At 35.4% G+C, this 23,004-nt stretch overlaps 1 protein-coding gene across 8 annotated transcripts in view; it reads right to left on the minus strand.

Annotated features, from left to right (window-relative positions):
* Positions 1-23,004, minus strand: part of QKI (QKI, KH domain containing RNA binding) — a 164,060-nt gene that overhangs the window by 41,645 nt on the left and 99,411 nt on the right. For all 8 annotated transcript variants that reach the window (XR_004056690.1, XM_030928154.1, XM_030928159.1 and 5 more), the window contains exon 4: positions 3,134-3,277. Coding sequence is in view for 7 of the 8 variants with exons in the window: in XM_030928154.1 (XP_030784014.1) it covers positions 3,134-3,277 (144 nt within the window). In the remaining variant the exon portion in view is untranslated. The remainder of the gene's footprint in view (positions 1-3,133; positions 3,278-23,004) is intronic.

Raw genomic sequence — 23,004 nt, forward strand, 5'->3', positions numbered from 1 at the left:
CAGCCCCTTACTGACAATAGTACGCTGACTTCGGGGACAAAGCATCGATCAAACCAAACTAGAAAAAGGGTTCTCATTGTCCAGGCCATCTTGCTGTACAATGGAAAGACTGGAAGCTGGTGTTTATCTTTTCAAGACTCAGGGATTAGTAGGTTTATAGATATGGGCAGTCCTGATCATAAACCTGATTTATATTTGCATAAAACAGTAGAGTTAGCCTATCTGTGCCTTAAATGCTGGTGCTTGCTTCTTTTCCTTACTAATAAATGTCCTTTATGGCATTTTCCCCTCCCAGAATAGGGTGCTTTCATCCGCATTAAAGACCTGTTCACACAGATGGACTTTCTCCTCAATGATTTTCTTAATGGCATCTGGGAACTCATCTGTTGTCTCTTGCTTAGCAGCTGTTTTTCCTGTTATCTTGACACTTTTTAAAGCCAAACCTTTTTCTTAAACTGTCAAACCATCCTTTGCTGGCAATAAATTCTCCAGCTTTAGATCTTTCACTTTCCTCTTGCTTTAAGTTGTCATATAATGACTTTGCTTTAACTCAAATAATATTAGAGTTTATAGGTATGCCTTTCTCATAGTAATCCTGCACCCACATAAAAGCTGCAACTTCAACAGGTGATAAACAGGTAATTTGCAAAAGGTGCAAGGTTTCTGTAACTGGTAGCATAGCTGCAGAGGTGGCTTCACCAATTTCCCGTAATGTCATGACTTATCTCTGTTTCTTGGAAGCACTTCCATTATCACTAGTGGAATTCCCATGGGTTTCCTGGTACTACTCAAGGTTTACAGTTCATACTAAACACGATGAAACATACTTAAGAACTGTGAGAGATCACTTTTTACCACAGTAACGCAATTTGCCAAAGACACGAAAAGCTCATTTGAGATGATGAGAGTCACAAAGCATTTAAAGTGAATACTCGCAACACTTGAGCTCACCATAATAGTAACAGGAGGCAGCTATGAAATTACTGCAGTAGTGCACTATGTATTACTATGTATTACAGTTAAGGTTTAATACTGAATCTTGACATCTGTTGACACTTCTCTTGACCATGAATGGCACCATGTACATTAAGTGTTTTCAAGTATAATGTTTGATACATTTTAACTTATGATTTTTTTTTTGCTATATTTTATGCTAGTAAATGAGAAAACAGGCTAGCATGTACATACATTTTTTGCATTATATCTAATTTTTCCAATTTTTTTCAACATTTCAGGCTACGTGGTTCATCTGTGCATTTTTTCAAATTGTTGCAAATCTCCAAAAAATTTTCCAATAGATTTTTTTTTTGAAAAAAATCCACTTCAAAAAGTGGACCTGCACAGTTCAAATCTGTGTAGTATATGCTATGATCAGGGGAAAAGTGTACTTTGGAAGAACATATGTTGTGGGTGGTTAAGATTGGTCTTTTCAGTCAACTAGCCTACCATGGTATTCTCATAAAAAGAACTTAAATCAAATTAAGATAATTTGATAATACTACTGAATACACTGATACTACTGAACACTGAATACTACTACTGAATACACACATCAAACTATGAAGATTAATCCTATAAATATTTCTAGCAAAAAAAGCAAAAGCAAATCAACCTCAAGATATGTATTCAAAAACAAACAATTTTTAAAACAAAAGGATCCTTAGGTCATTTACACTAACTAACTCCCTGGTTTTGTAAATATGGTAATAGATACAGAGAGGTCAGAACTAACTTTCTGAAAAACACAGCTTCTAACTCAGTGCTCTTTCCCAGTTTAATACCTTTTCAGAACTGAAGTGGCTTATAGAATGATCAGAATAAATCTAATAGGTCAGTAAAAGTTTCAATACTACACACTGATCTATTTGCTATATTACGTGAACTCATTTGCTTAGTATAAAATGAGCTAAATATTATTGGATTCACTTAGCAATAATAGTCAATGTTAAATAACTTTTTCTGATCATGACATTAATAGCCCAGTATACTTTCAAAAATCTCCTTTTCTGTACAGTTTTTCAATACCACACAATTAAGGAAAATGAGAAAGATTCCATGGTTTAATATTACACAAATATGGATTTTAGTTTATATTTAACCTGCTCATTTTTAAAAAATAAAATCTATCAACAGAATTTACACAAAACTTTTATTCCAAGGAATTAATTTCATCAAGTTAATGGGAAATGTTTATGATCTGTGAGTTTACTTGTTGAATAAACTATTAGGGTAATAAAGAATGGGCTATCTGGGAAACAAAAAGCAGCAGGTACCTTAACAAAATGCCAATACTTTTTGTTGGACACAATACTAACAGTATTCCTAGTTTTTTCTTTTTGTTTTTGGGACACGGTCTCACTCTGTCACCCAGGCTGGAGTGCAGTGGCGCGATCTCAGCTCACTGCAATTTCTGCCTCCCAGGCTCGATTCTCGTGCCTCAGCCTCCCAAGTAGCTGGGATTACAGGCGACTGCATATTGCCAACTAATTTTTTGTATTTTTAGTAGAGATGCGGTTTCACCATGTTGGCCAGGCTGGTCTTAAACTCCTGACCTCAGGTGATTCACCCGTCTCAGCCTCCCAAAGTGTTGGGATTACAGGCATGAGTCACCACGCCCAGTCCTAGTTTTTTCAATAGCAAATTAGGGTCCACATTTCCATATAGTTTTACTAATATAAGAAAAAAAAAATTAATGGCCCAGAAAACTAGTAATTTATTTTTCATTTCCCGTTAAAAAAAAAAAACAACAAAAACTCTAGTAGTAGTGCAATTATTATTTCTAAAAATATTAAAGGGTTAAGTAACAATAAGGAGCCAATCCAAGGAAGGGGGGCAGAGGGAAGAGATGGGGAAAGAGAAACCGGGAGGGAAGGAGAACTGAGAACACAAAAGCATCTGGATAATTTCTTATGAGATGTCACCCTCCAAAATCCCTTTTAATGTCTATCTAAGGACACCTAAATATGAACTTTACGTTTTTATTATCTTAGAAATATCAGTTAGGTGTTTTTAATTTTATGCTTAAATAAAATTTCTAACAACCAATAACCTATTCCTCATAAACATCACAATAACTTAAAATAAACTGACAAAAAAGGACAAGGCCCAAATCTAAGGTCTGGAAATTACTTACTGCAGGTACCAATAATTTCTTCACTTCTTCAACTGCTCTCTTCAATTTGATTTCTGCTCTGTTCTGAGCATCTTCCACAGTGATTAGTACATGTAAATCTTCATTTAGATGCTCCCAATTGGGCTTGCCTCTATTTTGCTCCTCCTAAAAAATTTACAGAGTACACAATTAAAATTTTTCTCTTTAAAGAGAGTACATCTTTCATAATAGTAACCTGTTGTCAATTATTTAAGCTGTGTTTGCATTATTTTGCTATGACGGCATTACAAGTCTTGGAATTATTTTCCTGGGTCCGCAAAGCTTGGTTGAATGTGATACTACTGGGTCAAATGATAATTAATTCAACAAGTATTTGCTGAGCACGTACTTTCTACCAGGCACAGAACCAAATGCTATAAGATCAGCCCCTAGCGTGCTCCTATGCACTAAGAAACATAGATCTGATACTGTCCTTACATTACCATGAAAAACACTTTGAGAAACATATCATTATTTCTACATTTTACTTATGAGTAAACAGAAGGTCATCAAGGTTAGAGAGGTTACTTCTCAATGTCACACAGCTAACAGGCTGTCAATTTAGGAGCTGAATCGAAGTTTTCATTCTCTAATTCAGTGATCTTTCCACTTCATTACAACTGCTTTTAATGATATTGGTTGTCTTCAGCATTAGAAAAGGTATTTTGCATATAGATGTTATTGTGTAAGATGACTGCCACTTGTTTTAAGTACTTCATACGGTAATTATGAAAATAGTTTTATCTACATTCCCATCAGACCATACTTTAAAATTAACTGTAAGGCTACTCTTTAATTATATCAAGTCATAAACACTAGTTTCATAGAGAATATCTGTATTTCATTTCCTTAATGTCTTCTAGTAAGAAATATCCCCATGTTGAAAACCTGGTCAAGATACAGGGAGGTTAAATAGAGTTGGTCAGAATTTCAGAATCACTGTTTTTAGAGAAAGTGTTTTTAAATAAAATGAGAATATAAATAGTATTACGTGGCATATATAAATGCACCTGGCACAGAGCAAGGTACCAGACAAACAATAAATATCTGCTGTTGTTGGACCTTTATTTTAGAAGTTACCATTTACCTAATTGCTAGATTCCAATAAAAGAAAATAAAGCAGGCATAATAAAACTGCTTTCTGCAACAATTCACACAGATTTTAACAGTAAATGCTTCTGCTTTATTTTTAATTAATACATCTTTAGGATGAAAATGTATCCACATATTTTAAGGGAATACAGAAAAAAAAATCAGACACAATCCTATGCTGGGCCGTCTATGTATTTCCAAAGAGTGAACTCTGAGTCAGCACAGTATTTTACAGGGGTACCATCCGTCCAACACTATGTGAACCACCAGCTCAGAATATCTGACTATTTCAACATAAGGTCACATTACATTCTTTTTGATGATGTCATATCTTTACAAAGCTAGGTTTTTAGCGGTTGCTGTAATAAAAATCAAGTCCATACAAAAATCCATGTGGAATAAGAAAAGAGGGTGGCAGTATAAAAATCTGATTCCAAAGTTTGAGAATTTAAACAGCACCCAAGAAAATACAAATGCTATTAGTAAAAATGTGGTTATTTACAAATAAAATGTATAGTCTGTTTCAATTCACTATTTTAAATATAAATACTAATTGTTCGTAAATATTTAATAAACAGAATTCTGAAATATTTCTTTTTGACTAGGGTACACCATGCAAACTAACGGGGAAACCAAGGAGTCAATGAATCAAGAAATTTGAAACCTCAGGGTTATCTGTATGGCAAGAAATAAAATGTGTATTAATATCTCTACTGTGGCAAGAAAAATTAAGTTTTTGGCCGGGCGCAGTGGCTCAAGCCTGTAATCCCAGCACTTTGGGAGGCCGAGACGGGCGGATCACGAGGTCAGGAGATCAAAACCATCCTGGCTAACACGGTGAAACCCCGTCTCTACTAAAAAAATACAAAAAACTAGCCGGGCGAGGTGGTGGGCGCCTGTAGTCCCAGCTACTCGGGAGGCTGAGGCAAGAGAATGGCGGGAACCCGGGAGGCGGAGCTTGCAGTGAGCTGAGACCCGGCCACTGCACTCCAGCCTGGGTGGCAGAGCCAGACTACATCTCAAAAAAAAAAAAAAAAAAGAAAAAAAGAAAAATTAGTTTTGTTATCCAGATTTCAATTGTTATGTTCAAGAATGCTAACAGTATTTTCTCACCAAAATTCGTATTTCTATTTATTTATTTATTTATTTATTTATTTATTTATTTATTTATTAATTAATTATCTTTTTTGGAGAGAGACCTACAAAAGCTACTAGTCTGGCATTATTTGGTGGGCCTAAAAGTGCACCTATTTGCCTAAATGCATATGTATGAGGGACTTCTGCTTCCAGGCAAGGTACAGTAACAGGAACCAGATTCATCTTCCTGCTGAAACAACCAAAAAACTGGCAAAACACATAAACAAGTTTCAAGCCACTGGACATCAGACAACTAAGGACAAATGATGCAAAGAGTTGGAAAAAACTGAGAGAAGTCTATGACTGCCCCCACTCACTGGCTTTGAGAGTCTCCAGACAACTCCATGAGGAGACTAAACAAGAGTCCAGGGAAACCGAGGCAGCCAGAGCTCACAGGGTCCTGGAAGAGCTGCCACTCAAATATTCAGCTGAACACTGATCATTGCATACTCAAGAGGAAATTCCAGAGGCCAGGGAAGGAACCACCCAAAAGGATTCCAGGTCAAAGTGCCTGGCTCTAGAAAAGAACAAGACTGAAAGACCTGAATGATACCCCGTGGGTAAGGTACACAGAAAGGTCTTGCCTCAGTGGTAGGAAATAACTAAACCTAATCTGAGCATTGTTCCAGTACAACTAAATACATTTTAAAAGTAAGACCAAATGCCTCAAATTATTTCCAACTAACTTAAATGTGTCCCAGGACAAAGCTCAAAGATATTTATAGGAATATAAAAATATCCATCCAACAAGGTAAAAGTCTGGCATACAATTAGAAATTAACAGGCATGCAAAGCAGCAAGAAAAATGCAATACATAATGAGACCGCCCCCCCCGCCAATCAAGCCACTCAAACCAATCTAGAAGTGATACAGATGTTATTACAGACAAAGACATTAAAAGCTCTATGTGTGTGTGTGTCAAACACTAATGCATATAAACACTAATACAATGAAAATGGAGGAACATTTATAATAAAATATATTTGAGAAAAGCTTAAGAATAAAAACTAAAATTGTGACTTGCCACAGAAACCTTTATACATGGAGAAAAGCCAGAGAATTTAAAAGGAATCATTATTTTCATGATAGAAACAAAGTTGCAGTATTTGCCATTTTGCTTTATTGCAGGAATACATTTTTAAGGTGTAAAACACCTTGGCCAATGCATACTCTTATTAACTCAACAACTTAAATGATAACTAAAAATATAAAAACAGGAGAAAGCTACATCTACCCTGTTGGCTTCAAACTAAACATTTTTGCTTACACTTTTAAAAACAATTGAAAGAGCAAAAACTTTCAAAGATGGAGAAATTAATGGAATTGTGTACTTCCACTCCCACCAAAAATTTTTCTATAACACTGTAGAGTTTAATATGTACAAACTCGGCCAGGCACGGTGGCTCATGCCTGTAATCCCAGCACTTTGCGGGGCCAAGGCAGGAGGAATGCTTGAGCCCAGGAGTTTAAGGCCAGCCTGGGAAACACAGTGAGACCCTGTGTCTATTATAAATAAATAAGATGTCCAAATTGCTAAGAAATAAGAAAATGGGAAAGGAAACCATTTAAAAATTAAGAATCTAGAAAGCAGATGGTTAAAAGTTAGCAGACTCTAGTTAAGGAACTTATTTCTTCGCAATCCCCCTAATCCACTCCCGCTCCAAAAATACTGAGGACATGGGCAGCAGTGAAAATCGGGGTGAGGGTGGGGCTGAGATTGCAGGACTAGATGAACTCTCATTGAAATAGTAGCTCAATCCCCATATCCCCTATCCACAAATGGCTATCAAGCACCCCCTAATTCCCAGCAACAGACCAGAAACTGATTCCAAAAGGAAGTAGAACACTCGCTGAAACTGCATTAGAAGAACAGTTGACAGGGTAACTTCCACACTGATGGCTGGGCTGGCTGGCCATCTCCCCTGCTCCACATACAGAGCAAGGGAACCCAGACCTACATCTTGGGGACAGGAGACTTGAACAACTGACCCTGGCTTCAGAGAGTTAAGAAAAAACACTACAATGCTGAAACAAGTAAAGAATGCTCTATTTAAAAATTCTGAATACAAATAGAAACTCCTGCAACCAAAAATATGAGAGAAAAGATGAAACACTTGATAGAAGGTTGGAAGACAAACTGAGGAACTCTCCCTCTAAGTAGCAAAAGACAGAGATTAAAAAAAAAACCCGTGCAGAACTGTGTAATAGTAGAGGACTAGTCCAAGAGGTTCAGAAACTGAAATGACAGATGTCCAACTACCAATATAAAGAAAAAGAAAGCAGACAGAGAAAAAACATCAATGTTATACATTTTACGCAAAACTGGGGGATCTGAGCTTCCAGATGAAAAGGACCCTGAGTTTTCACCACAAGGAATAAATGAAGTGGACACTTCAAAATCAAACAATGTAGCAACTGAAAATAAACACTAAAAGCACCTCTTTTCCATATCAGGCCTCAGAAAATCTTTCATCCATGCAAGTGTCACACAAAAAAAGGCTTTGAGGTCATGCTACCCAGAAGCCACATTTATTCTACTGTAGTCCATTCCAGCTCAAGAAGAGTTAAATTCCTTCAGTTAATTTGGAGCTTAGTAATTATTTAATACAAACACTATTTCTCCCTGTGATTTCATTCTGTTTCTTAAGCAGATTATAAAGGCAATCTGGGATTGGCAAATTTTATAGAGAAATCAATAAAACACACCCCAAAAGGTCCTCTTTCAGTCATAAAGTAAGTATAGATACAATTATAGGATGGTTATTTCTGAACTCAAAATATCCATAGTAACAATCCACTCGCAAAACCCATTTTCTCACTTTAATAAATAAATCAGGACACAGAAAACGTTGAAATAAGCAGACAGGAGAGATGACGATATGGACGCACACCAAAAATGCTTTATTTATCAGTAACTGTGTTCTATGAGGCATTTGTTTCTTTTTACAATTATGTTTCAAATAATCTTTCAGGGGTTAATAGCTGAGATACTGATGTGGAAACAAATAGCTCATGACTACTATAATGTCTGTTTTACAGTTACTAAAAAGCAGTATCATTTCATAATATATGTGCCACTAAATCTTCGGCAATATACAAGAACACAGTTTTGCATCAATATAATCCCAAATTTACATTTCCCAGCACAGTACTGTCCCGATTTCTGTACCTCCAAATTCAACTGCCAACTAGAAATGTGTACTTCAATCTCTAAAGCAGCCTGAACTCCACATATCCAAACTGGGGTTCATATCTCCCTGCTTCAAATCTGTCCACAATTACGTCTTAGCTATTACTCACCCTGAATGAATTTTCTGAATCAGCGTGGATTTTTAGAACTTGCGGCTTTATAGGAAATCTCTGAAACACAGTCATGGCTTACTTGTGCTTTAACAGAGACTGGCTGCTGCACATACATCCATTCATGTCTATCCACACTAACCTGAAGTGCTGTGTTCATTCACTTTCCATGACAGGCTCAGATTTGCTCCATGCTGTATATTGGCCATTCCCCAAACATGGATTTTGATACCCATAAGTTTATGGAAGCTATCACCTACATCTACAATGTCTCCTTTCTCCTTCTTTAATACTTAACTTTTCTTCTTTTTTTTTTTCTGTATCATATAGTAACTTAGTTATCTGTGCATTGTCTTTTTCTAGCTATTAGAAAGTCTGCTCCAAGTTGAATATCAGAATCATCTCATTGATTTTCATACTCGTGACAGTATGTACACATTGATTTTACACATATCTGGCTCTAAACAAGTATTTACCGAATTGAATAACTGAACTTTTATGATTGAAGAGCATCATTAAAATCAAATATCAAACTGTGCATGAATATGCTGCAGCTTTCCCATAGTGCTGTGCTGTACTCATGATTATTGCATCTGTTTAGATAATCCTTCATATATTCGCCCTTGCTCATGTATCTTGGTTTCTGGGACTGCTTCTTTCTTTCTCCTTGGTGACCAGCTGTAAATGACAATTTTTACTCTATTTCTTGTTCTCTTACTTCTAGTCAATTCTCTCAGATTTTCTACAATAATGCTTACGAGGTCCGGTTTTCACACCCCATCAAAGACTGCTTTTCTTTTACTCTAAAACCTCAATGCTACCTTGTTTCGACGTATCAGAAGAACAAGAAACAAGATGGGTCAAAAGTACTTTTTAAACTGCAAGACTCAAGTTCTATCTCAATATAACAGCAAAGTGACAGCAAAGGCAAATTACATACAAATACTATATGTATAAATATGTTCAGAGCTCAAAACCACTAACCTTCCATCTTTTTTTTATAATAATTTTTCAAAGCAAATTATTTTTTAATAAAATATGAAAATTAGGGTAATTTTATGTTCAGTCCATTGAAATCATCTAGGAAAGTCATTCAGCGGGCATTCAACAAATACTTATTAAATGAAGCACAAAGGAACAAGTTGCTAAATTCAAGTAATTTTATTGTGTTAAGCCAAATAATTTCCAATTTAAAAACAACAGGACTATAACATCTACCTCCTACAGACACAGTACTTATTGACTGTCAGGTCTGTCTTCCAATTTTCATACATTAATTACACGAATTTAATTGCTAATTACTTTATGACAAACTAAATTTATGTAACCCCAGTACTAGCCAAATAATACTATTCTGGCCCCACAATGACCAAAATGAGTGAGATTTCTCTGATATGAGCTAGTTTTAGCATGCAGAAACTGGACAAGATCAGCTGAAAAGTTGAGTATGATCTTGATGAAACACAGTTAAGGCTGAGAAGAGTGAATTAAATACATACAAAAAGTTTCCCATAAAAAGACAAAAATCATCAAGTGATTTGTTATTTCCCAACAACTTTAAAGCTGACTAATATTTAACAAAAATAGTGATGATAGAAATAAATGATTGTTGGGAAATCCTTTTATAATAGAAACTTTGGGCTGAGTTCCTGTTGCTAACAAGCACCCATATAAAATTAGTTACTGCCCATCAAAGCACAAAATATTTCCTCACAGCATTAAAATAATCCTTTCACTAATTCATATGTGAGATTTTGTACACTAGGTCTTATTCTCACCATCATCTAGGGACACAAGATAATTAAAAGGCACAGAAAAATGAAATAACTTTTAGAATGTGATGTTTTAAAATACTCAATTGAATATTTACTGATAGTATACCAGGGGAAAAATACACAAATAAAAGACTAACATTTCTACCTATACTCATTTTCCTCCCTAAATCATCAAAATCCCAGTTTCAATAATCATCTTTCAATCAAATTTATCCCTTCCAGGTCCTCCCAGACAGGATGTTCCCTGAATACTCCCATTCTATTATTTTTTCTTTTGACATAATCAGTATGGTATGTATGATTCCTAAAAAGTTTCAAGAAGTATGGAAGCAGACTCATCTCCACATCCTTTAGCACAGACTTTTTAGTAAGTGCTCCCTAGAGCACAGCATGAGATACAAAAATAAAGTTAGTGCAGTCAGTATCAACCAAAACAAAAAAAAACATATAGGGCTTTACACTCAGCACTTGATATTCATAAAATAACTTAATCCTTTCAACAATCTTAGAGGTAGCCATTATTATAATCACCTATTTCTCATTTAAAAATGAGATAAACTAATGGGCAGAAACCTAACCCAATGTACTCAGTTAAACTGACTTCAGATGACACTGTCTGCCTTTGAAGACCTGACAACTACCTGTTAAGAAGAAAGGCTAAATACAATACTTAAAAGCCAACGTAATGAAGATTATAACTATTTCATTGAAAACGATAAGAAACAAGATGGCCAGGCGCGGTGGCTCATGTCGTAATGCCAGCACTTTGGGTGGCCGAGGCGGGGGGATCACGAGGTCAGGAGTTTGAGACCAGCCTAGCCAACATGGCGAAACCCCATTTCTATCAAAAATACAAAAATTAGCCAGGCGTGGTGGCAGGCGCCTGTAACTCCAGCTACTCGGGAGGCTGAGGCAGGAGAACTGCTTGAATTCAGGAGGCAGAGGCTGCAGTGAGCTGCGCCACTGCACTCCAACCTGGGCGACAAGAGCAAGACTCCGTCAAGAAAGAAAGGAAGGGAAAAGAGGGAAAGGGGAGAGAGAGAGAGAGACAAAGAGAGAGAAAGAGGGAGGGAGGAAGAGGGAAGAAGGAGGGGGAGGGAGAGAGGGAGAGAGAGAGAGAAAAGGAAAAAAAAAGGAAACAAGATGTTTTGAAAAATCCAGATACAGCCTGTCTCAAGAAAATGTCATTAAGAGGTTCACGTACTGATTTAAGTTTTAAGGAGAGAGTGAGAATGGCAGCACATGGTTCACTGTGCAAACGCTCCATTTTTCAGAGGGAATTTTATTTAGGTATAAATCCCACAGAGATTCAACACAAAACAATTGTTTTATAGTAGTATTTTAAAAATGCAAATGTTTAATATTCATTTTCTGATACTCTAAGGAATTTATGACACCACACTTACTAACCACCTAATAGCTGTTTAGTGTTAGGCAAAATGCTTGAACTCATCTATGCCTCAGTTTCCTCATCTACAAAAGAGAGATAAACGTAGTACTAACATCTCAGAGCTACGCTGAGTTTTAAGTGTTCGGATAGCACATAGAGTAGTACCCATCATGTAAGAGCTCTGAAATTAATATTACCATAATGTAACTATGGTATGGACAGGCTGGAATCTAGAATAGATGATTGTAGAAAATTAAACAGAAACACTGGGAAGGGATGACTGAACAACAAATGACATGACATGACTAGCGGTTATAATTTAGAAAAATAAAATTGGAAATGCACTTTCAGAATAAAAAGTGCTAGCTTAAGATAATTTATTTTTTAACCAACTTAGTTAATAAAAATATATTAGCCATTACATGAAAATAAAATTATTTTTAAATATAAAAAAGCTTAATAAAGACACAACTGTAATCTTTGGGGTTTTAGACTGGAAGAGAGCTCGGCTGATCAAAGCACTAAACTGCCCTCCATTAAGGGTTTGGATTAGAAATGACACATAAAGGAGGACCGCTACAGTTTCCTAGAAAGTGGGATAAACCGTGACTTATTATTATGTCACAAGCAGTATACAACGAACAGTAAAGGAAATTTATAAAAACTTAATGAAATTGAAGGATGAGTTCAAATACTACCTATTCCTTAACTGTTTTCCACTACCCTACTCTATCCAAATTCATTCTCCCTAAGCCCCGTTTTGCTTCCATTGAATCTTATGGCTCTAAAATGATACTTACGATCATACTTTAATATTCCAGTGTACATAACAGTAAGCTCTAGAAGCAAAGATCACTTTTAATTTTTTGTGTTATTCACAAGGCATTAAAAAAGAAAAGTTTGGTAAATAACCAGTAGCTATTTCTCTTCCGTCCTGCACAGATCTGAACCTGCACTTCTTTTATGATATTTTCATCCATTTTTAAAATATTAATTTCTGTAGTTGTCTCATTTTTGTATAAACAAAGTAACTCTGAATTCTACAAATGAAATCATGTCACATACAAAGATATTAGTTTCTCAACATATATGCATACTACCATAATTAACATGCTACAAACTCATTTAAAAAGAACTATAGAATCCATGGTTTCTGTAATTACACATTTATTCAACAAATGCTAAACTGTCCTCCTATATTAGGAACCATTTCCCTAAAATATCCACCATTTGTTATTAAATTTCTATTTAATTTGTTATTTGTTATTAAATTTCTAGAACATAAACTGAAAATAGCAAGTAACATAAAATATACTGATTACATGATTACTACGCTCCTATGCCATATGATGCTTTCTCGTGCATTCTACATATGTATTTTTCTACATTAGTTAGGGAAAATAAATACCTGAAAAATTCAAGATTTACTTTAAAAACTCAGGCAATACTGAAAGAGAGTATTTTACCTGCCTTCTGTGAAATTAAAATGAAAAACACAAAACTAAAGGACTGAACCAGAGTCCCATGATCTACCACCACAAGCAAAGTAAGAATTATGCTGAAGGATCCACTACCGTCTGCCCTACTTCCTCCTCAAGCAAAAGATCACACGATTTCCAAAATGTAAGAGAACAACAGCGCATAGCTCATTATGTTACAAAGGGTGTTTCATCCTTGGAATGTTAAGATAGAAGACTAACAGGAGTTCTTTCCATTATTTGTAGTTGGTAGGCTGCAATGTCCTATTCAACCTAGTGGCACTGTGGATATTTGTAGTGTTCGTACTGCCCAAATATTAATTCACAGCTGTCTTCATGTAATCCTGCACACATCAGTGAAAAGCAGTGACAGAAACACAACTGTGTAGAATAATGACTCTAGCTTATGACAATGTCCAGGAATATGTATTTATGTGTGTATGGAAGAGCTATGTTGGCATAAATGAACTTGGAGATCCTCGGCAAGGCAACAGGCACATATTCTATAATTCTAAGGGGCTTGCCACAGTGCTAAACACTTATCCAGTACTCATATTTGCCGACTGATAACCGGAATGTCAAAAGTTTGCTCCAAACCCTGAATTTTCATTTGCTCACTGGAGAACAGAGACAAAATGAAAAGAACTGGTTACTCAGAAACAAACACACAAAAAGGTCTCTCCCCACACTCCATACCCCCCAAAAACCAGACAAGGGTAGAAAATAGAGTGAGGGAAAGAACACAGACTTGAATGCCAGTCTTATTTCAGTGCCCCTGTAATCTTGAGCAACTCACTCACGTACTCATTTATTTATTTAATAAATATATAAATAATAATTGAGTTTCTACTACATCCTGTGAGTGAACAAGGTTTATGATAGGCAAGTGAACAGACATGCAAGCTCTCAAGGAACCTAGAGACTAGTAACTATTTATTTGCAATTGAGGGAGTGACACCGAAGTTCACTGTTACATAAAAGCACATATGAGAGCTGACTGATCAAGGTTACATGACAAAATGTTAACTATTTTTTGAAATCTTATTTTCTCATTTGTAAAGGTTACAAGGTTACAAGGATTAAAGAAAGTATGTTGAAGACAGTGACTAGTTCATAATACTTAACACTTTTACTACGTAATTCCCATTCCTGTTCTTTCCAGTATCTTCCTTAAAAGATGGCTTTTTAGCTAACAGGGATTCCCCTTAATTCCACTGCAGGATGTCCTTTCTGTCATTATATTAACATAATCAAGCATAAGCACATCCTGCTTCCTCAATTAAGAAGCCTCAAAATCAAAGCCACAGTAAAAAATAAATTAGCAATTAATCAATGATCCCTTTGGGTTAAAAAATATACAGGCCTGACATGTGGTGGCTCACACCTGTAATCCCAGCACTTCGGGAGGCTGACGTGGGCAGACCACTTGAGGTCAGGAGTTCAAGACCAGCCTGGCCAACATGGTAAAATCCTGTCTCCACTAAAAGTACAAAAATTAGCTGGGCATTGTAGTGTGCGCCTGTAATCCCAGCTACCTGGGAGGCTGAGGCAGGAGAATCCCTTGAATCCAGGAGGCAGAGGTTGCAGTGAGCCGAGATCATGCCACTGCACCCCAGCCTGGGTGACAGAGTGAGACTCTGTCTCAAAATATATATATGTAAGTGCCTGCCCCAAATTATTTGGGATGTCATAATTTTTTTCTTGGTAATGACTTTTAACCTTTGAAAGTTCTAGAATTAAGATTAGAGTAGTAAGAGTGAATCAAACACAATGTTAATAATCTATATATGTTTATCTAAAATATTTGTTACATTTAAGGTTTAACACATTTAAATATCTGAAAGATTATCCTTCTAATTTCAACTGAAAAATATATAGACAGGTACCTACAACACATCCCATGATTCTCATAGGGATGGATCCAAAGCATGGTATTCCTTGTGCACAGTCAGGTGACAGCAGGTATAGCTACTAAGAAGAGCATACCTCTATACTCACGGGCTGATATCTGGATGACATAATGTCTGATGCAGATTAAAAATCTAATACTAGATGGTGCAAATGCTTAGTGTATTAAATGGAGTTCTTTCTTCACTTAAATTCCGAAGTGTTAACATGTATTTCACACACCCATTCTTCTCAGCAGAAAAAAAGCAAGGGTAATTTTACATTATTAGAAAAACTAAGTGACTTTAGGTCCTCTAGGCATACATTTCTCCTACACTTACACCACCTCTGTCATCCAAAACCCATAATAATCCTAGACTTTTCTTCCAATCTTTTATTAAAATCTGACTAACAAGATAACTATAAAAACTGATATATTTCTTATAACCCTTCATCATAATTTGATTAGCAAAACTACAAAAAGTGATAGTTATGCAGCAGAGTATATTAAACAATGCAGTTTTTTCATTTTCTTGAAGATACTGAATTACTTTCACTTCCTTTGGGTAAGACTGATACGTACATTCAAATATGTTAATAACTTGAAAGCATTAAAAAAAACATTCTTCAATGATGTTGCCAGCATGATTTGGACATAGGTCATATGAACCTAGCTAACAGCACCACTGCAAAGCCTTGTAGCTAATAGGTGGCAGTCAAGCTAATACTAGATTGTCCTAAAAATTATCCTATAGGATAATTTCATACAATCTCGTACCACCTTTTTTTATTCTATAGTTTTGAAAACAGGTAAAAAAGAGCTGTATGAATGTCTTCCCTCATGAGTTACAATTATGCAACTGACATTTATAATTTCCCCGAACACTATTTTAAAAAAATTCCTGCTAGCTAAAACCTAGACTGTTACACTCATGATTTTTTAAAATAAATGCCACTTTTTACATATTCTATACATTATCCAGTGTTATGATGATGAGCTTGTTAAATGTTAACCATTTTATTATCTTATACTTTACTGTAAATACCTAAGAATTCAACTACATCAGCCAAGAAAACAGTAATCTCTCAGAGGAATACAAAATAAAAGTTCAGAGAATCCATGTTTTGTTTCCTTCATTAGAAATCATTTCAAGTATGTTCAAGTTTCAGAGATACGGAACTAAATTGAAATTCTTCAATTTCTCTCCCTATTATCAACCCATATAACTATAGAATCAGAAATTATTTGCTTCAGTCTTTGATAATAGCTCTAAAATGTTTCACTGGTGACAAGAAAGTATTTTCAAAGGGTATGTTACTTATCCACTAGTGATTAAAGACATCTTTCCTAAGACAAAAAGTAAGTCTACTCTTTCAAAGTATCTTTGGCCCACTTGCCCTTAATTAAGAAACAGATGTAACATGCCATTCTCAACACTAAAATGTGAATGCAATGAAAAACATTTTCTGAGATATTAAAAACACTTTATATAACCATATAAAATCCCTGTAATGCTTAAAAAGCTATCATTAATAATTATTGTAGTTAATTTTGAGAGCAAGGGTTAATTTAAACGTTAATCGTAATCATTATAATTGGAGAAAACATCTTTTTGAAAATGACCATAGATATCTCAGGATCTATCAACTGCCTGCTTTCTAAAATAGTATTAAAGAATACTAAAAATAATACCTTTAATATCTAGTAACCCTGAATGGTAGATATTAACTTATTTTACAGATGTGAAAATTTTGACAGCAAAAGTAATTTGTCTTAAGTCCTTCAATCAATAAGTAGAAGGCCCAGAACCTGAACTCAAATCTGACTCCTTATTTCATCTCTGTCGCCACTATGCCACATAAAAATATCATCACACCCATTCTTTTCAAGGCCCACAGGAAATCTGGCATGATCTCTGAGATCACCTTTTGTCAAACTGTCTTAAGAGCTCTTTTGTCCTGAATTTAGAACAGTCCTACTCATGTGTTCTTATTAATGACATATTTTTATAAGGAACTCTGTATGTCTACATATCTTTTCATTTCATAGTACTATGTGCTACTTAGGGTTAGGATTCCTGCCCAGCACTTCTTGAAATAAGCTTCATACTCAGGTGTTTATTCAGTGAAATAAAAAGAATCTGATTGGGGAAAGGGAGAGGATGTATCATGTTCAATGAATATCAACTCTCTAGCTCAGCTCTGTACGTTTATTAATAAAGCAGAACACATATCAAAAGATCTTCGCACTGAACAGAAAGCCCAGTGACTACTTTTGTCACTATGCTACTCTAAAGACTATAAACAAATTCATGTAGCCATACAAGGTGTGTAACTCTAAATACCTATTTACATTTTGGAAGAGTTGGAAATGGCAGAATTGTTATGTGCCTTCCTAGGCTTACCTCGCAGGTACTCTTGCCAAAATACAAAATTGACATTCTATGGAAAAGGGCAATCTATAAATTGAATTAGTTTTATTTTCTTTGCAAATCATGCTGAAAGAGTAGTTACTACAATCTACTACAGAATGAAACCTCAGCCTCAATGTCTGCAGTTCATAAACTACAATTTACTTACATGTATAAAACTTGACCTTAATGACAACAGTTAGTAACACCTAAATTTGTATCTCTTGCTCATCAGTGAAATATAATATTATTTAGTATCAACAGCCAAAATAAAGCTTTCTTCACAAAAAGGTAGAAAATACTGTCTTAAAATGTTCATAAGGTTTTTAAGAAGTTTGAAAATTATATGCAAGAAGCCTGAATTACTTTAGAAATGAGTCTGTGGCTCTTCTCAATTATACCCATTACTGGAAAAAACTAAGAGCACGTGACCCACAAAAAACGGTATCTATGTAAAACACATGATTTCCAACTTTGCTTATCTCGGCCCCTTCTAGCTAAAATTTGTGTCTGCCCATCCTGACTACAAAAGGGCAGGCATTGATTGTATCTTATATCTGACTGGATATTCAAACACCTAGCACACAGCCTACCACAAAGGCAAAATTTTATAAGTCTGTTGAATAAAGAAATAAAGAAATGAACTCAACTATCTTCCGTTGATGTGAGTTTTTCCTGAAAAACAAGATTTCCCTAACCAGCTTCTATAGCTTTTTTCCATTTAAGATAAGAATCAGACATCTCTCTAGATTACACAAATTCTAATAAACTAGAATCTTACTTTGGCAAAAACCTCCTCCTTCACAATAAATATTAAAAGGAGTTTGTATATTAAACACACAAAATTGGTGCCAGGGAGGAAATCAAAGAACATGCAGGGCAGGGGCAGGTAAACCCATTTAGTAAACATAAGCTAAATATAAGCCAAAAAAGGACCAGGTTACCGGATTGACCTTAACCTTCTAGAAATAGCTGTGTATCATCTAATAACACCTACATTTATATCCCTCACTCATCAATGAAAATATCCTTTAATATCAATCAACAAAATAAAGGGAGATACTATTTAGGAAAAAGAGTTAGTTATCTAGTGCGATGGCTTTGCGGTGTGTCAGCTTAGCTAGGCTACACTAGAGTTTCCAGAATTTCGTTTCCTGTATGTTTCCAGTTGGGATGGTCTATAAGGTATACTTTTTTAAGAGGTGGACTACAAATGGGAAACAGTGGCCATTTGGTAGCATACACATGCCTTCTCCACTTGATCCTGGGAGGCGGAGGTTGCAATGAACCAAGATCAAGCCACTGCACTCCAGCCTGAGCCAAAGAGCTAGAGAATGTCTCAAAAACAAAAATAAAAACAAACAAACAAACAAACAAAATCTAGATACTGTTGTGAGAAATTCTGCAGATGTAATTAAGAAAAGTAATCAACTGAATTTAAGTTAATCAACAAGGAGATTACCCTGGGTTAATCTGACTTATTCCATTAGAAGTCTTTAAAAGAGAGCTTTGGTCTTTTCTAAGCTCAGATATTCCAAACACCAACTGGGTTTACAACTGTGCCCTCTGGATCTTCCTTCCTTACTGCCTGCTTTGTGGACTCTAGACTAGTCAGCATGAACTATGCAAGCAAATTCCTCATAATAAGGGAGAAAGAGAGAGCGAGAGAGAGCTAGAGTGAGTGAGTGAGTGTGTGTGTGTGTGTATGTGTGTGTGTGTGTGTCTCCTACTGCTTCTCTGGTTGAAACTTGATAAGCTTTTCTAAAGCTTCACCTTCATAAAAATTCTAAAATAAAACTTAAAACATCCCATTAAGCCACTAACATCATAATTACAGCTCATGGCATGAACCCAAGAGGCTAACCTTATAAGTGTTTCAAAAGTTACAGTATGGTTAGGAGTATTTTTAAGCCAAGTAAGTTAAAATCTATTCCAGAATGTCAAATACTCTAACCTACACCTCTACACTAGTAAGAACGCAAGTAGTATTCATTTCAGTATGAAAACATATTTTATTTAATAAACATACTAATCCAATAATATGATGGAAAATAGTTAAGACCAGAAAAACAAAAAGCATTCTTGAAGTAAGTCATCAATGTATTAAAGGTATATTGAAAGACTACAAAAGCCCCTCAAGCTTAATTTGAAATGAACCTTTAGGCCGGGCATGATGGCTCAATGCCTGTAATCCCAGCACTTCGGGAGGCCAAGGTGGGTGGATCATGAGGTCAAGAGATCAAGACCATCCTGGCCAACATGGTGAAACCCCGTCTCTACTAAAAATACAAAAATCAGCAGGGCATGGTGGCACGTGCCTGTAGTCCCAGCTACTCGGGAGGCTGAGGCAGGAGAATCACTTGAACCTAGGAGGTGGAAGTTGCAGTGACCAAAGATGATGCTACTACACTCCAGTCTGGGCGACAGAGCCAGACTCCGTCTCAAAAAATAATAATAATAATAAAATAAGCTTTAGAAACTCTACATTTTTCCCAAAAAAGGCCCCATAATTGAGTTGCAAGCAACAGGTAGACACCGAGGGGTACAACGTATGTATGTCGTTGAGAGTCATGTGTGCACATATGTATTTTAGATTTTCTAAAAATAGTCTGCACTCCTAAGGAAAGACGTTAATAAAGGACCCACAGAACAATATTAATCTTAGTTTACCTTAACACCCTAGAATATAACCACATTTAGTTACTATCCCATCAAAAGGTATTCTCTTTAAAAATAATCAGATTACATCACAAGGAGGTGACAGATTTGAAAGATAAATAATCAGATTATACCACAAAGAGGTGACAGATTTGAGATTAAAATAAAAAGTGAAAAGCTTTGATTACACAGCAAATGTCAATTGTTGGACTTATTTTGTACCTTAAATAGAAAACAGGTGCTAATTACCTATGCCAGAAAAAGTCAAATATTCAATATTTAAAGTGTTTCCTGAAAGTTTAATAAACTAGAAAGAAGATCACTTGAAATTCCACTTCACATATAGAATGACCTATTATCATTATGTCTAAGTTTCCCTATTGTTATAACACACCAATACATTTTTATCACTAATCAAAAATATATAGAATAATTTAAAACTATTTTTATGAATGTTATTGTATCAAGATGTAGTATACATTAAATCAAGTGTATTTGATCAAATTTAATCATTTTCATTGCCCCAAAATATTCCATACACGAAGAACCACAACTTATACTTCCATCTCTCCATTTATGGCCATTTATATTGATTCCAATTTATTATTATTATAAACAATCCTGCAGTGAATATCCTCATACCCATCTTCCAAAACACATGTGACAAGAGTTTAAGAAACTGACACAATGAAATTTTCACAAACAGGACCTTCTTAAAAAAAACAAACACACTATTAGCAGACAGTGCCAAATTGCTTTCCAACATGGCTGTGTCTATTTACACTGACCTCACTGTGTGGGAGTTCATATTTAGACATAGCTTTGATAATGTAACATTGAGGGCATCAAATGGTACATTATTCTCATTAAATATAAATGTGCATTCCCTTGAGTATTAATAAGGTAAAGCATCTTTTCAAATGTTCACTGTTCATTCAGGTTTTCTGTCCTGTGAATTGCCTATTCACACACTTTGTTCATTTTTAATTGAATTTGTGATCTTTTAAAATTGTTTTTGAATGAATTTTTAATATATTCTAAATACACACATTTTGTTACATATATTGCAAATACACTTCCACTCTGTGGCTTGTCTTTTAAATGGGGTATGGTGACTTTTGCATAAAAAGAATTTTTTAAATACATTTCAATGTAGTTATAGCTACTGATATTCCTTTGTAAGTTTTGTCGTCAGTAATCCTGCTTTACACTGAAGTCACAAATGTATCTCCTATGTTTTCTTCCAGTGGTTGAGTTTTTTGCTCTTCATTTTTGGGTGTGTGATCCATCAGAAGATTTTTGCATATCCAAATTCAACTACCCTAGTATCATTTATTAAATTCATGCTTCCCACTTCTCATGTACATTTCTCTCCATCTACCTCTTTCCACAATATACACATACATATCCTAGTAAAATAGCTTAGTCTAATTCCATTAGTCAGCATGCTTATCCCTCAGTCATATAGACAATTATGAAACTGATAGGAATTAAATGCTCTGAAAGCACTCCTCCATTTTTCTTTTAGAACTGTCCCAATTACCAATGGGCAATTTTACTATCTTAAGAATTCTGTAATCAATTTATTAAATTTCACCAGAAAAAAAGTTAGGATTTCTAACTAGATTTTACTACATAGATTCGAAAATATATATCTTTAAGATAAAAAGTTATATCAGTTTTCAAATTTATAGCTCAAAAGCTGTTTGTTGCATTTTCCATGATTTTTTAAATACTTACAGTATTTCAAAAATTTGGCCCTTGATTTCACTTACTTACAGTATGTCACCTATTCTAAGACATTTCTTAAAAAGTATTTTAAGGTTTTTTTAAAACCTAATGTCTCACTAATGCCATAAGCGAGGCAGCAGAGGGCCACAGGTGTTCCTGTCTAACCACTGTTGGGTGAGCTCTGAGCAGCCCTCAATGTTCCCACTGAGTGTGCCAGAGTGCAAGGGTTATCCATCTCCTCTGGCTGAGCAGTTTCTGCAGTGACACAGGCAACTTTGAGGAGGTCAAGGGTATAGGACTGTCTTGTCTGCTTCTTGCTCAGAAAGTGCGGGGACCTTGGTCCTGGACTCCTCTTCTGAAATCCAGCCCACCAAGAGCAGGTGTTGTCTGGCCTCTGCATTACCCTGTGCACGCCGGGGCTCAGGGCATCAGTACAAGTATGCTGACAGTCTGCTACCCTTTTTGCTGCAAATAATAAAGCATGGCTTCTGATTCAGGAGTCCTGGGTCTTCTGCCAGCATCCATGAAACTGTGGTGGCAAGCTAGCTTATCTTACAAGTAAGACAAAAATCTCAACTGCTTCACATTTCTTGACAACAAAGTGTATGAAAACTTGCAATGGCCTGGGAAGAAATTCTAGAGGAGAACAGTAAGTCACTCTTTTAAAAATGCTGCATCATTAAACATTCCTGGTAGTATAGATTGCTGTATGTTATGAAAAACATGACTAAAAATTGATACTGAACTCTGCGAAAAAGTCTTAGGCATTCACTAATTTCACTTACATTTTTCTTTTAATGTATACCATGGGATACAATGAAATGACAGGACTAAATAAGTTTAGAAAAAGCCTATTTCATATATAAATAAAAACTCTGTGAACTGCAAGTTCTCTGTCGATTTATCTGCTTTTTTGTTTTGTGTGTTTTATGTATCATCAAGTTTAGTTCTACTTGCTTTTTCTTAATCAGTTTTATAAAGGTTATCTCATTTG

This window comes from Rhinopithecus roxellana, chromosome 4 (assembly GCF_007565055.1).
Source record: "Rhinopithecus roxellana isolate Shanxi Qingling chromosome 4, ASM756505v1, whole genome shotgun sequence".
Lineage (NCBI taxonomy): Eukaryota > Metazoa > Chordata > Mammalia > Primates > Cercopithecidae > Rhinopithecus > Rhinopithecus roxellana.